The following is a 13,371-nucleotide window of genomic DNA, read 5'->3' as shown; positions in this document are numbered from 1 at the left end:
ACTAAATTTTGTATTGCATTTATTTAGCATTTGGATCTCCTTAATTGGTGCCATCATGTGTTAAATAATCCTTGAGTAATTGACCCAGTCAAACTACTCGGTGCTAATAGAAGGAAACACACCCCAACTCAAACCGTGTGATATCCACCTGACCTGAATGCCTTAAGAGATTCCTACACTGCTTTTAAACACGTCTTGAAAATTCACATGAACTGACCAGAGTGAAAGTTTTATGGAAGGCAAAAAAAAATGAGGTCAAGAAACATGGCACAAGGGGGGGACAGATAACCTACTTAATTCAAATACAGTACATTTTGAATAGTAAACAAATTTAATGGACAGTTCATTTCCAAATATTTTAGTTAACTTTTAATGTATGCAGCATACATCGATGGTTAAAAGGCCACATTACTAAAGTCTGTTTGGCAACAATGGTTCCAGTTTTTGCTTAAATACAAAATGGAGAAAATATTTGGCACATTAGCAGTAGTTAACTGGAAGCAAATTTACTAGGAGAATTACTTAATGTCCTTGAGGCAGACAGTTTAAGGTTGATGTAAGAAAGTGTGTCAGTCAGGTTTTAAAGCATTTGACATCGTCTAAAGTTTGGCTGTGTACATCAATTATGGATTAAGGCTTAACAGAGGTGCTGTGAATTTAGGTCAGAGATTCTTTCAGTCAATTTAAGGTTTCAATGACAACAGACCCAATTCTCAGTCAAAACGAATATAGGTGATGCCATCACACATACAGCATCAATAACCTAAGTTTATATGGTGAAAATGTTGGCTTTTTAATAGTTTTACAACAAACTCCTCCACACTGAGAAAATAAGACTGGGCACAACTTTTCACTGTGGCTTTTATTCACAAAAGTTTTACTTCTTCTTGGACACACCAACAGTGCGACCACGGCGACCTGTCGTCTTAGTATGCTGACCACGCACACGCAGGCTGGGAGGACAGAGAGCACACGTTAGTGGACATTACACACACCAAGTAGGTGGATACAGAAGAGGGTCTTACCCCCAGAAGTGACGAAGACCACGATGAGCTCTGATCTTCTTCAGGCGCTCAAGATCTTCACGAAGTTTATTGTCCAGACCGTTGGCAAGAACCTACAACACACGACATTTTAGTAGGGGGCGACAGACACGATCTAAGAGTGCAAGGACACACACCTGGCTGTATTTGCCGTCCTTCACATCCTTCTGTCTGTTAAGGAACCAGTCCGGGATTTTGTACTGGCGAGGGTTCTGCATGATGGTGACAACACGCTCCACCTAATAAACAGACCCAATTAGATGAATTTCAATCACTCCTACGGTCAGATCCAGCGTCATACGTCACCTCCTCCTCAGTCAGCTCTCCAGCCCGCTTGCTCAGGTCGATGTCTGCCTTTCTGAGAACCACGTGGGCGTAACGCCGACCAACCCCCTAAAACCGTGAAATCAAGCGGTGATTAAAAGTCTTGCTTAAATCAAGCCGAACATTTTCAACTATTGTCCGTGTTGCTGGGAGCTGGAAGGAGATCTCCAGAGGAATTAATGTCAATCCATCCATCTCACTCTGATGGTGTCAAGTTTTAAGTCAGTAGAAATGTTTCCTTCCATGAGCACAGAGATCGGTCTGATGATTGGTGGGTAATGAAAAATATTTTACAACATGCACCACATGATGGCTTTAATAAAAGGGCTCCAAAAGCAAAATACTTTCATACAAATTGTAATCCTAAAATTTAGTGTTAATGAATAAAAAAGGCATTCAACTCAAAAAGAGACCATTTCATTCATTAAGTTGCTAGATAAAATCAATTTCTAAAACGAAAGCTAACAATCTGTATGCAGGGGAAATGGTGATTTGATAAACGGGACACCAACTACCAAAACAGTGACTAATTCAATCTTTAATGAGTAAATGGAAGTCAAAACATTAGGCTTCCGCATAATCACGTGACCTTTAGTCCTTTAACACAATACGCGTTTTGTCACCGATTTGGGCTTGAGTGAGCTGCGATGTCTCTGGTTTGAAAGGCAGGCCTCTGATTCGCTAGTGGAATGATTTACCACTTAATAAACACGCGTTTGTTCGTGTAGGTTCGCATTCCACTCAACACTTATTTTTAAGCGAGACTGAGGCACTATCACACTCGATCCATGTCTGGCCAAAAGCCACTGACTGATGAGTAGGGAAACCCTGGCCTCAACCTCCAGTAGTGGTCATTTGCAGACTACATTTTATTCAAGCTTTTTAGTTTTAATAAGATTTACACTTTGAGGTCAGTTAGTTTGAGGTCAATGACCATTATAGTTCAGTTTTAGACAATGACAAATGTAATTCAGTCCCTTAAGTGATACAATTCTATTGTCAATATTCAAATTAATATATTAGACCAGAGACCAAAACTCCTAAAGATAGATAAACTTTATTGATCCCTCTGCTAAACCCTTTTAATATAAAGGCTCCCGTTTCCAATAATTTAGGACCGCAAATTATAGCTGAACGATAAATCGCATTTGCAACATAATCTCGATATTCAAAAATGCGATTATTATATCGCAGAGGTTACGATTTTATTTAATGTCTAATGTAATTTTCGAGCCGTCAAAATGACTTTAACCCGTTGATCAGTGACGTCCGGAGAAGCTAAAGAGCAGCAGTAAGAAACAAACTCCAGTGTTTAACAACTTTACACCCTGACATCGGTTCGTACATTTGAATCGAGGCGCGTGTCTGCCGACATGCGTGTGTGCGCTGCTCTCGTCTGCCTGTACACGCGTGCATCACCTGCGTGTTTGTGTGTGCGCTCAATAAAGTTACCCAATGCAATTACACAATTAAAATTGTGTAAATGGAAATATATAATTGTGTATGACAGGAAATGCATTTAAACACACGAGAAACTGTGCAAAAATATGCAGTAAGAAAAGATGACTAGTGTTTTCACTTTTCCTTACTCTGCACTGACATTTGTATGATTTATTATTAGCTCATAAATATATACGTCACACTTTTACCATGTTTTTACAGTAGTTTTTAGTATTTGCAGAGAATATGTTACGTTTGTTTACAAGTGTCATTAGAGTAACTAAATAAACCTTCTCCCTTTATTTTAAGGTATTCTTGATTTGCCTTCATCATAAAAATTACTTAACTAGATCTTGAGAATTAAAGAGAAATAGATTTTGCTGCAAAGTTAATTTATGGTAATGATTTAAAGATTGCATTAAAAATGACATTGAATACTTAATTTGGTAGTAAAGGTCAGACACTAGCACAACATACACATCTACTTAAGACCAGAGGAGAGAAATCCTTCCAGGCTGTTGCTCCTAAGCTTTGGATCTACTGACTCCTTCAAGAAACATCTAAAGACATTTTTATTTGTTCAGGCTTTTCCTTGATTTTTCTGGAACTCCTGTGTTTGTCTCAGTGATATCTTGACCTTTAAAGTTTTATTTTATTGAGTATTGTTTTGATTGTTTAAGCGCTTTGTGACTTTGGTCTGGAAAAGCGCTATATAAATACAAATGACTTAGTGCAAATTAATAAGGCATTCCTCAACACTAAAGTATACCGTATTTTCTAGACTATAAGGTGCACTTTGAATATACAATGGTGGCGTTTTTCAACAGAACTTTGTAGGGATTAAAGGCAATAGTGTAGCTGTGTATTGTGGCTGAATGTGACCAAACAGACAATGTTGTACCTTGATAGCGGTGATGGCGAAGGCAATCTTTCTGCGACCATCGATGTTCGTGTTGAGAACACGAAGAATGTGCTGGAACTTCTCTGGGATAACGAGCGACTGTCAGAACAAATGGAAACATTAGAACAATTGAGCACAACTTTTGGAGCCGCAGATAAAACCTGGTCCGAACAGCGCTATGCAACTCTGGGATTCTGTGACCTATGCGGTCGTATTTATATAAACATATTTAAGCTCGTCTCCACCAGGTTTGTGCTTTGTTCGTCAACTATGTAAACTAAACCAAAGCTATAATGACCGCTCGGAGTCTCCCAACTACACGCTACGGCGTCCACAGACCGGTATCGACCATGTTGAAAAAGCTATGGCGTTTGTTATTTACTCGGTCACAAACCCCCTCAATTCCAACCGAATTCGATTAAATGACTCCCCAACTAGATAAGGGACACTTTGTATTGATAAAAACGTTCCATTCTGAGAAGGATGACGGTAGATTGTCGCTGCTTATGGTTGGGAAGAACACGGACTCACCATCTTGGATGTTAGTTCCGCGCAAAGAGGAAGACGCGGCAATCTCGCGAGAGAGTAATGACGAAAAGGACGGAAGTTGTTCCACCATTAAATAAGACCCGACAAGAAACAGCAAGCTGAAGATTTTCTGAAACAATTTTTTGATATTTTTGACGTTTGATTGTTTTTAATAAACTACTACTACTATAAACAAATTAATAAAACTAAATTAATAATATATTTTATAAAATACATTTTTTTGGACTTTCATTTATTGCCAAGCTAACCGGTTGAATAGGTGCAAAGCGACCGGAAGCACATCACGAAAATCACCTGACTTATATTTTTATTTTAAACTGATCACGACGACGAAACGTCTTTAAACATTTCGGTATTTGCATCTTAGATGCGTGAAGTGACCGATAGGTGCGTTTAATCGTCGTCAGGTGGAAAGGCGTCATGGCGGAGCTGTCATCTGCTGAAGCGAAGGGCGGCCAAAAAAACATGGAAAATACCACAGAAAGCGCTCTGTTGTATCTCCAAGAGGTAATTGACTTTCCCCTTTTTGTGAACTGCACAAATTGTTTTCGAGGCTGTACGTTTTCCATTCGGAGATTTGTATTGTGGGGTGAATTCATTTTCTAGCAATGTAAACATTGACGTATCACAGATGTAACTTCTCCTCTTTCTAGTTCTGACTTTCCTTGATAATGATTGTAACTTTCAACCCTGGCAGATCCTTTGTGCAGCATTATTAAGTACATGTTAAAACACAGAATTAAAACTGTCTGTCTGTGAGAGTTGAGTACAAAGTAAAATGTCATTGCAGGGTCAGTAGATCAAAGATTGATTTTGAGCTTATTTTAACGTAGCAACATAACCTAGCCCTAACCAAGAAATGGATAGATAGAACTTTATTTATCACAGATATTTTGAGATTCAAACCCGTTGTTTGTATCTCAAAATATCAACCTAAATGTGATGTATTTCTCTTTTGAATAATTTGAATGTAGCTGTGATGGCAAATGTTTTTAACAATTATTTACTACTTTACTACAATTAAATAAGTATTTTATTTGCTTGTTTGAATCATTTAGTCTGCTGAAGGAGAAATGGCACAGCTAAACCTGGGAGACCTGGACCTGACTACAGATGAATTCATCTTGGATGAGGTCGATGGTAAGAGCATAACTTAAATCTATTACACTTTATGAGGCCACTTTATTTTTCTATGCTTCTGTTATGTGTAGTTCACATTCAGGCCAACCTTGAGGATGACTTGGTGAAGGAGGCATTGAAAGCGGTAAGATACACATCCACTCATACAACTGGGTATATGATGTTGCAGGAATATTTTCCAAACTTCACATTGTTTTGTGATGTTAAAATATTAAAGCATGAAGTCGTGAATTCTGAAACTGCCCCTTTATGTACTTGGAAATCTTTCTTCACAGGGGGTTGACCTGCGTCAATACTCAAAGCAGGTAGAAGTGGAGCTGCAGAGGATCGAACAAGCTTCCATCAAAGACTGTATCCTTCCTGGTTTTGTTTCACCTGGTTGTGTTTTGATGATGTACTAGTAAATATTCCTGAATAATCCATCAGACATTTTAGAGAGTCAGAACATTGCACTGCTGCATCATCAGATCACTGCCTGTGACTCAATCCTTGAGGTAAGAGCATGTTTTCCACTTTACCACCTAACTGTTCCAGAGGCTTCTACTCACTCCTCTATGACTATTGCCTGAGTTTACCCACCAACTATTGGCAACTCTTCTAGAGAATGGAGGGGATGTTGAGTGGCTTCCAGAGCGATCTGTCATCTATAAGCAGCGAGATCCAGACTCTGCAGCGTCAATCTGTCAGCATGAGTGTGAGACTAAAGAATCGTCAGGCAGTTCGCAGCAGTTTGGGTCAACTAGTCGATGAACTGGTAGTTCCTGGTCACATGATTGCGTGAGTACTTATCATTTTGGAGAAAACATGAGTCAAACACAAATGTGGAAAATATTAACCGCACTCTGTATGTATGTGTTTTCAGAACCATCATGGACAGCCAGGTGACGGAGCAGGATTTTTTGGATCAACTCCACGAGCTTGATAACAAGATCAACTTCACAAAAGAGCTCAATTTCCATGAGACACTGGCATGTTCAGACATCCAGGACATAGTGGACCGCCTTAAGCTGAAGGTGCCTTAGTCTTTCTGATTTAACAGTCCTTTTTCTGTTATTTCTTCATAGTATTCATTTTGATTGTGTGAATCTAATGTATTTTTCACTTAAATAATTTATTTTATTACATTTATATTAGAATAAGAAACCTTTTATTGCAAGTGTTGTAAAACAACATAGGCTTTTTTGTGTGTCAGTACAGAATAAAATAATGAAATAAGATAAACAATAGAATAACAGAACCAAGCACCAATATCTGAAATTGTCTGAATATTGATGGTACTAAATCTTTTTTTTCCATAAAGGCAGTATCAAAGATCCGTGAATTCATCCTTCAAAAGATCTATTCATTCCGAAAGCCGATGACCAACTATCAGATTCCGCAGAATTCCCTGCTGAAGCATCGATTCTTCTACCAGTTCCTGTTAGCCAATGAGAGAACAGTTGCCAGGGAGATTCGAGACGAGTATGTGGACACCATGAGCAAGATTTACTCCAGCTACTTCAAGTCATACAGTGGGCGTTTACTTAAAGTGCAGGTAAGTCGTGACTCACAAATGTGCGAAGATCACGTGTTGCATGATGTGAACTAAAACGTGATTTCAAAGTATGAAGAGGTGGCTGACAAAGATGACCTGATGGGAGTAGAAGACACGGCCAAGAAAGGTGTGTTCCAAAACATTCTTCTGGTCTGTTTAGCCGAACACCTTTTGTGATTCTATGACTACCCCCTTCAGGTTTCTTCTCCAAACCGTCATTGAAGAGCCGGAACACCATCTTCACCCTGGGCCAGAGGGGGGCGATTCTGAGCCCGGCAGAATTGGAAGGGCCCATTCTGGTACCCCACACAGCTCAGAGGGGCGATCATCGGGTGAGGCAATTTGTGTAACAGCCCTGTTCATTGTCATCACAACTGGGAGGGCCACATATCATCCAAAATTGACTTTAGGATCATTCCCTGCAGAACCGTTTCAGATTTGCAAATAAAAGTTCTCCTTAATATTCGATTCCCTTTAAGGTCTATGGGTCAGATCAAGGGGAGGAGACGCTTCACTGTTACTATTTTCAATACATAAGTTATAAATATTTGTAACATTTCTTTCAACTACTTGCCTTAGATTCAACAGGAAATGTTGTAGAGGAGTTGACCACCACACAGATTTGACATCCTTCTGAAAATCTGGCCCTCAGGAAATTTTAGTTGAATAGCACCAATTTATAGGATCAGATTAACTTAAATTCCCACTCAATTTCCTCTTTTTACAACATTAGAATGGTGTCATATCATGAATTGTTTGCTAGATAATCGACATGGTATAATGAATCAATGGAGTCATTTAAAAGGGATTATTTGTGACACAATTTCTTTGCTTGTAACTTTTGGTTAAAAAAAATCATGAGGTCACTTCATGTAGAAAATTTGTTAACCAAAATTACGATGGCCTTGATGATGGAGTGTCTTGCACAAAAATAATCAAACATTTTTTTGTGTTTTAAAATTTAACACGGCTTCGCCACGTGTGTTTGAGTGAAACGTGACACTCTTGATTTGAAACAAACAAGTAAGTCACGTGAAATACTGGAAAACAAAAGGTGTCACGTTATCTCTTCAGATTGTCTTGTATCATAGGACAATGGTCGCAGATTTTAAAAACAGTAATTAAATCTTTAAAAGACATTCCACGTGGAGGCGAGGATAAAACATTTATCACCAGTGTATATAACGGTCCTTTCCACGCCCACATTCACAGACGATGATTTGCACTTCAAGTTAGACAAGATTATTAACGTCCTGGACTTTCAATTATTTTCCATGATTAATCTAACTGTGAACATGAAGGTTATGATCACATAAAAGAAAAGTAGTAAACTAAGTATTAGGGCTTCATTGCCACCGGTTCAACTAGTAATCTGTGAGGGCGAGTCCAAATACAGTTTAACTTTGACATTATCTTCATTGACATCATGTTTTGTTGGCAAACAAAAGGAACAATTGATCTTTCCTCCAATTAAGAGTCATAACTTCTATTGTTTTTTTGTTGTCTTTGTCTGATAGTTTCCATATGAGACTTTGTTCAGAAGTCAGCACTTTGCTTTGCTGGACAACAGCTGCAGAGAATTCCTGTTTCTGTCCGAGTTCTTCATGGTAACCGGAAACTCGGCCCTGGACCTCTTCAACTGCATCATGGGGAGAACCCTCGGCATGTTTCTGGTACTAGAGAACACACAGGCACACACACACATACGACTCTGATCTTTACTTTTGACTTTGAAATTCTTGAAATTTTAGATAAATCCGAAACCAACTTCCCTTGGATGCAGCTAAACTATATATGCACACCATGATTTTTTCACATATTGCATACTGTATTAAAAGCTGGAAAAACAACACTTGCTCAATTAAAAACACTTTACAAACAAACTCTTAAGGCACTGGACAAAAAGACATCAAGTTATCACCACTGTAACATCATTCAAAAGCATAACCTTCTGACTTTTGATGGTTGTGTGCGTCTTGCTGACACTAGTCTAGTGTATAAAGTCATTCATATCTTGGCTGCTTCTTCGTTAAAGAAGTTCATAGCAACGCCACAAAACAATAGGAGGACGACTGGAACAAGCAGCAGAGGTGACTAGACTGTAGACTAGTACTGAAACAAATCAGCTTCTCTATTAGAGCTACAAATCACTGGGACTCGGTGCCAAGTGAGATTAGAGGAGCAACAGTTTCCCTCTCTTTAAATCCAAGATGAAATCATGGCTAAAATCAACTCAATCATGTGCCCATCAATCATAAAACTCAAGCACTGTTTTTTAAAGTAGTGTTATATTGTTGTAACTGTTGTGTCTTAAGATTGTGAATTTACTGTTGTCAAGTTTAGTTTAGTTTAGTTTTTTAAAGGGACAATGTGCAGTTACATTAAAAAAGATGACTGCACCAGATTTAGCACATTGCTACTTTCCATCTGTAGTCCTCAACGAAGATGCAGACATTTTACATAATACATCACATACAAATAAAGCAAACAACACAATAATATACAAAAATTGGTGTGAAACTACATTATTTTTGTTGTTGTTGGAGACATTTTGTGATTATGATCTGTTTTATGTTTGTATTTTTCCTGCTCAGGGACTACAGATGAAAATAAGGTGGTATCTTAATCTGGTGCGGATGAGAGCTGTGCATTGTCCCTGTTAAATATACAAATAAATAAGCCAATATTGAATATACAACAATTCAGTGCTATATATATATATATATATATATATATATATATATATAAAACAATTAGGTGCTGTGGAATATTGATGGGGTATTATGATAAAATACTGCTGAATTTAAGTGTAATATATACACCCCTGGTGTGCATCGAAAAGAGTCTTATTTAGAAGGAGTCATAAACTGGGTGATTTCATTCTTGCGTGTTGCTAGGGGAACACTACTAGTGTTTAAACATACAAGTGAGACAATGGCTGACTGGAACATGGTAATTAGTGACAATTTAGGTTTCAATTCAGGTTTGTCTTGCATAATGGCACAATGGTTTCAGACTTTCACAATTGTAATTATATCTTAATTAGACATTCCACGAGAAGGCGAGGACACACAATTAATAACGTGTGTCTAAGAATCCATGTCGGTAAATATAATGAGAGATCAGAGTCATAAACTGGCTAATTTGATGGACAATGCAGTTGGTTTCAGGAACTCTGACCACTATTATCGGTGATGATTTCTCTCCCTTCTGATATAGAAAAGCATGAGCTCGTACGTGTCCGACTGCTATGACAGCATCGCAATCTTCTTGTGCATCCATATCGTTCTGCGCTTCAAGTCCATCACTGCCCAGAGAAACGTTCCAGCTTTGGATAAGTGCGCAATCCTTCAAGTCACAATGTCATCCCTGATACCCAGGAACTGCCTTACTCCTAACATGTCCATGTGTGTTGTTTTGTGTGTGTGTTTGTTTGTGTGTGAGAAGGTATTGGGAAACAGTCCTGGAGTTGCTGTGGCCAAGGTTTGAGCTGATCCTGGAGATGAACATCAACAGCATCAGAAACACTGATCCACAAAAGCTGGGAGTTCTGGACACAAGACCGCACTATGTAAACCTGAGTTTTTACAGGCGGACGCACCCAAACACTGACACGTTTGTCTTTGTGTTCCTCAGATCACTCGTCGTTACGCTGAATTCTCTTCTGCGATCGTCAGCATAAACCAGACGTTTCCTAACGAGAGGACCAACACACTTCTGGGACAACTCCAGGTCAAATAGAAACTCATACTCTCAGAAAACTAAAGATAAGAAGATACAAAATTTAGAAAAAGATTAAATCTTTGAAGGGCAACTAAAATGAAAACCCAACTCACTCACATGTTTTAAATGTTGAAGTCTTCCTCTCCAAGACACAGTCAGTCCCTCATCATGACCATGTTTTCAACTTATTACTCTATAAATTCTCCTGTGGTGGGCGGGGCTTAGGCACATTTTCTAACGTAAATATTTCAATGAAAAGAGAGTTTTCTACAAACAGTCACATACTGATGATACAATAGAGTCCAACATCTATTTAAGACACACTTAAATCAACACATTAGTTGCAGGGCAAACTAACATTTACCAAACTTGTCAGTTTCAGAAAGTACGAGTCTCATCATGATATTGTCTTTTTATATTATCTTAAACCTCTGGGTATTTGTCCTTCTTAAAACACATCAAACTTGTCCCTCATCAAGCCGTCCGTCCATTTATAATGTTTATGACACGTGTTTTCGACAGGTAGAGGTGGAGAACTTTGTCCTGAAGATGGCTGCCGAGTTTCCATCCCGACGAGACCAACTGATCTTTTTGATCAACAACTATGACATGTTGCTCAGTGTCCTTATGGTACACAAAAAACACACCCACACACAGGCAACACAATCTGTGACGCACACGCTCTCTCTTCCAGGAGAGGGCAACAGACGACAGTAAAGAGGTGGAGAGTTTCCAGCAGCTCCTTCTGGCTCGCACGCAGGTGACACAATTTTGAGTGATCTCTGTGGTTCACAGACATTAATTCTGTGTTTTACAGGAATTCATCGAAGAAATTCTCTCCCCGCCTTTTGGAGGCATGATCGCATTTGTGAAGGAGGCAGAGGCACTGATGGAGAAAGGCCACCTGGAGCGTCTGAAGAACGATGAAGGTTCTTGAAGATGATCACACAAATGAACCTGGCTCATGAACACTTTTTCAATTATTTATACATTTAATTTCAGTCTCCCATTATATTTTATTTATATCAATCTGGTATTGAATTTAATTCCTTAGATTTTAGTAATTCATTAATTCTGTTTTATAATGTACCCAAAACACAACAAAAAACATTCATTTTACAACAATAAACTGATGCAAAGGAGCAAATGGAAGCTCGGAACAGTTTCCAGTACTATATAGGTTTTACCCAATACTGGTGCCCATCTGGTACTTTTGTGAGGAATGATTTATTAAAATATTTTATTCATTAATTTTCTTTTGCGCTTAATAGAAGAATATATATATATATACACATAATTTTTTTTTATTATTAATAAAGTTTTACCTTACCTTACCTTACCTTATTAATAATGATGGATGCTTGTCCTGATTATAGTTGAAAACATGATGGAACATGATGTGAGGACAGTTAATCCCAACTATTTGTGAGTCGCATGTAGTTCGGATAATACGATCTACGTCAGTGACATCGGAATATTTAATGGTTGAATTAAACATTTCAAAAGTTGAAACCTTTTTTACGCATTTAATTTAACAATTTAATTTTTAATTTATTTTTGAATAATTCAATTTAATGAATTATATGTGGGAAGTTTGTATTTGTTTTTTTTAATAACTGAATTAGAAATTTTGAATATCTTTTTTTAATTATTCAACAAAACAATTTCAACCCTTTAATACAGAAATTATTCTTTATATAAAAAAACAAACAATAAAACATTTAAATTAAAAAATGCAAAGTTTAAACTTTTCAAATGCTAAATATAACAATTCAATATTGTTGTGACAGTGATCTACTGCCATACAGAATGTACAATAAAAAATATCAAAAAAAATTCTTAGCTAATATGTTTTGAGACTGACTTAAAACTTTAAAATTGTCATATTTGGATTAGTTTAATTTGTTAATTTTATTTAAATTTTGCAGAATAAAATGTCTGTTCATAAAAGTGTCATAAAACTGGCGAATCGTTGCAGCTCGGATTACGCAGCTGGTCCGTGGCTTCTCCGCCACCTGGAAGTCTTCCGTGGAGCTGCTGAGCCAGGACGTGATGCGCTCCTTCACAAACTTCAAGAACGGAACCAGCATCATCCAGGTGAGCGCTGCCATCCCAACATCTGTTGTTATAAAAATGTTTGATGTTTTTTTTAAACCACAAAATGCGTTTGTGTCCCAGGGCGCTCTAACACAGCTGATCCAGTACTACCACAGCTTCCACAAGGTACTAAACATGCCACAGTTCCGGACCCTCGCGGTCAGGTCGGAACTCATCAATCTACACCACCTGATGGTTGAAGTCAAGAAGCACAAGCCGAACTTCTGAGCTCGTCGTGGGTCGCTTTTATATGGACAGGTTAGGCCAGAGTGGAAGGTCCCGCGGTGTCTTCTATGATGAGAGATGATCTGGTGTGCTCAGAAAGATTATTTATTTATATTTCTCGGTTTATTTTTTACACATACATGACCACATGACCACATGATTCAATACATATCAGCTCCAGGTCGACATGACGTGTAGATTCTGTCCACTTCTCCTTAAAAAGTTGTTTTTCAAATCATTGAGTCTGTACTAACTTGCTTTCTCGTGGACCTTTGCTGCATCGCTTGTATATTCAACTGGAAAATAAAGTGTGAACAAACCTAGAAGTTGAATACAAGACTTCTCTTGTGTGTTTGGCTCCTCTCAACCCCCAACATCCTCCCCCTTTCCTTATC

General features: G+C 38.1%; 2 protein-coding genes across 2 annotated transcripts; one reads left to right on the top strand and one right to left on the bottom strand.

The window, feature by feature from the left end:
* Positions 1-843: 843 nt before the first annotated feature.
* On the bottom strand, positions 844-4,326 carry rps18 (ribosomal protein S18). Its single transcript, XM_087787244.1, has 6 exons — positions 4,240-4,326; positions 3,709-3,807; positions 1,350-1,436; positions 1,181-1,282; positions 1,026-1,117; positions 844-953 (listed from the first exon to the last, which is right to left on the bottom strand). The coding sequence occupies exons 1-6, from the start codon at positions 4,240-4,242 to the stop codon at positions 878-880; spliced, it is 459 nt and encodes a 152-aa protein (XP_087643370.1). The 5' UTR covers positions 4,243-4,326; the 3' UTR covers positions 844-877.
* Positions 4,327-4,372: 46 nt separating this feature from the next.
* On the top strand, positions 4,373-13,307 carry vps52 (VPS52 subunit of GARP complex). Its single transcript, XM_087787243.1, has 19 exons — positions 4,373-4,764; positions 5,316-5,397; positions 5,469-5,521; positions 5,673-5,748; positions 5,824-5,891; positions 5,999-6,174; positions 6,260-6,410; positions 6,698-6,931; positions 7,001-7,058; positions 7,130-7,263; positions 8,449-8,604; positions 10,151-10,269; positions 10,379-10,502; positions 10,568-10,663; positions 11,177-11,284; positions 11,349-11,414; positions 11,472-11,583; positions 12,633-12,751; positions 12,833-13,307. The coding sequence occupies exons 1-19, from the start codon at positions 4,678-4,680 to the stop codon at positions 12,977-12,979; spliced, it is 2,166 nt and encodes a 721-aa protein (XP_087643369.1). The 5' UTR covers positions 4,373-4,677; the 3' UTR covers positions 12,980-13,307.
* The last annotated feature ends 64 nt before the right edge of the window (positions 13,308-13,371 follow it).

This window comes from Callionymus lyra, chromosome 3, assembly GCF_982586985.1.
Source record: "Callionymus lyra chromosome 3, fCalLyr1.hap1.1, whole genome shotgun sequence".
NCBI classification, from domain to species: Eukaryota; Metazoa; Chordata; class Actinopteri; order Syngnathiformes; family Callionymidae; genus Callionymus; species Callionymus lyra.
Note: the sequence above shows the minus strand (reverse complement) of the source record. Positions and strands in the feature narration are given on the sequence as shown.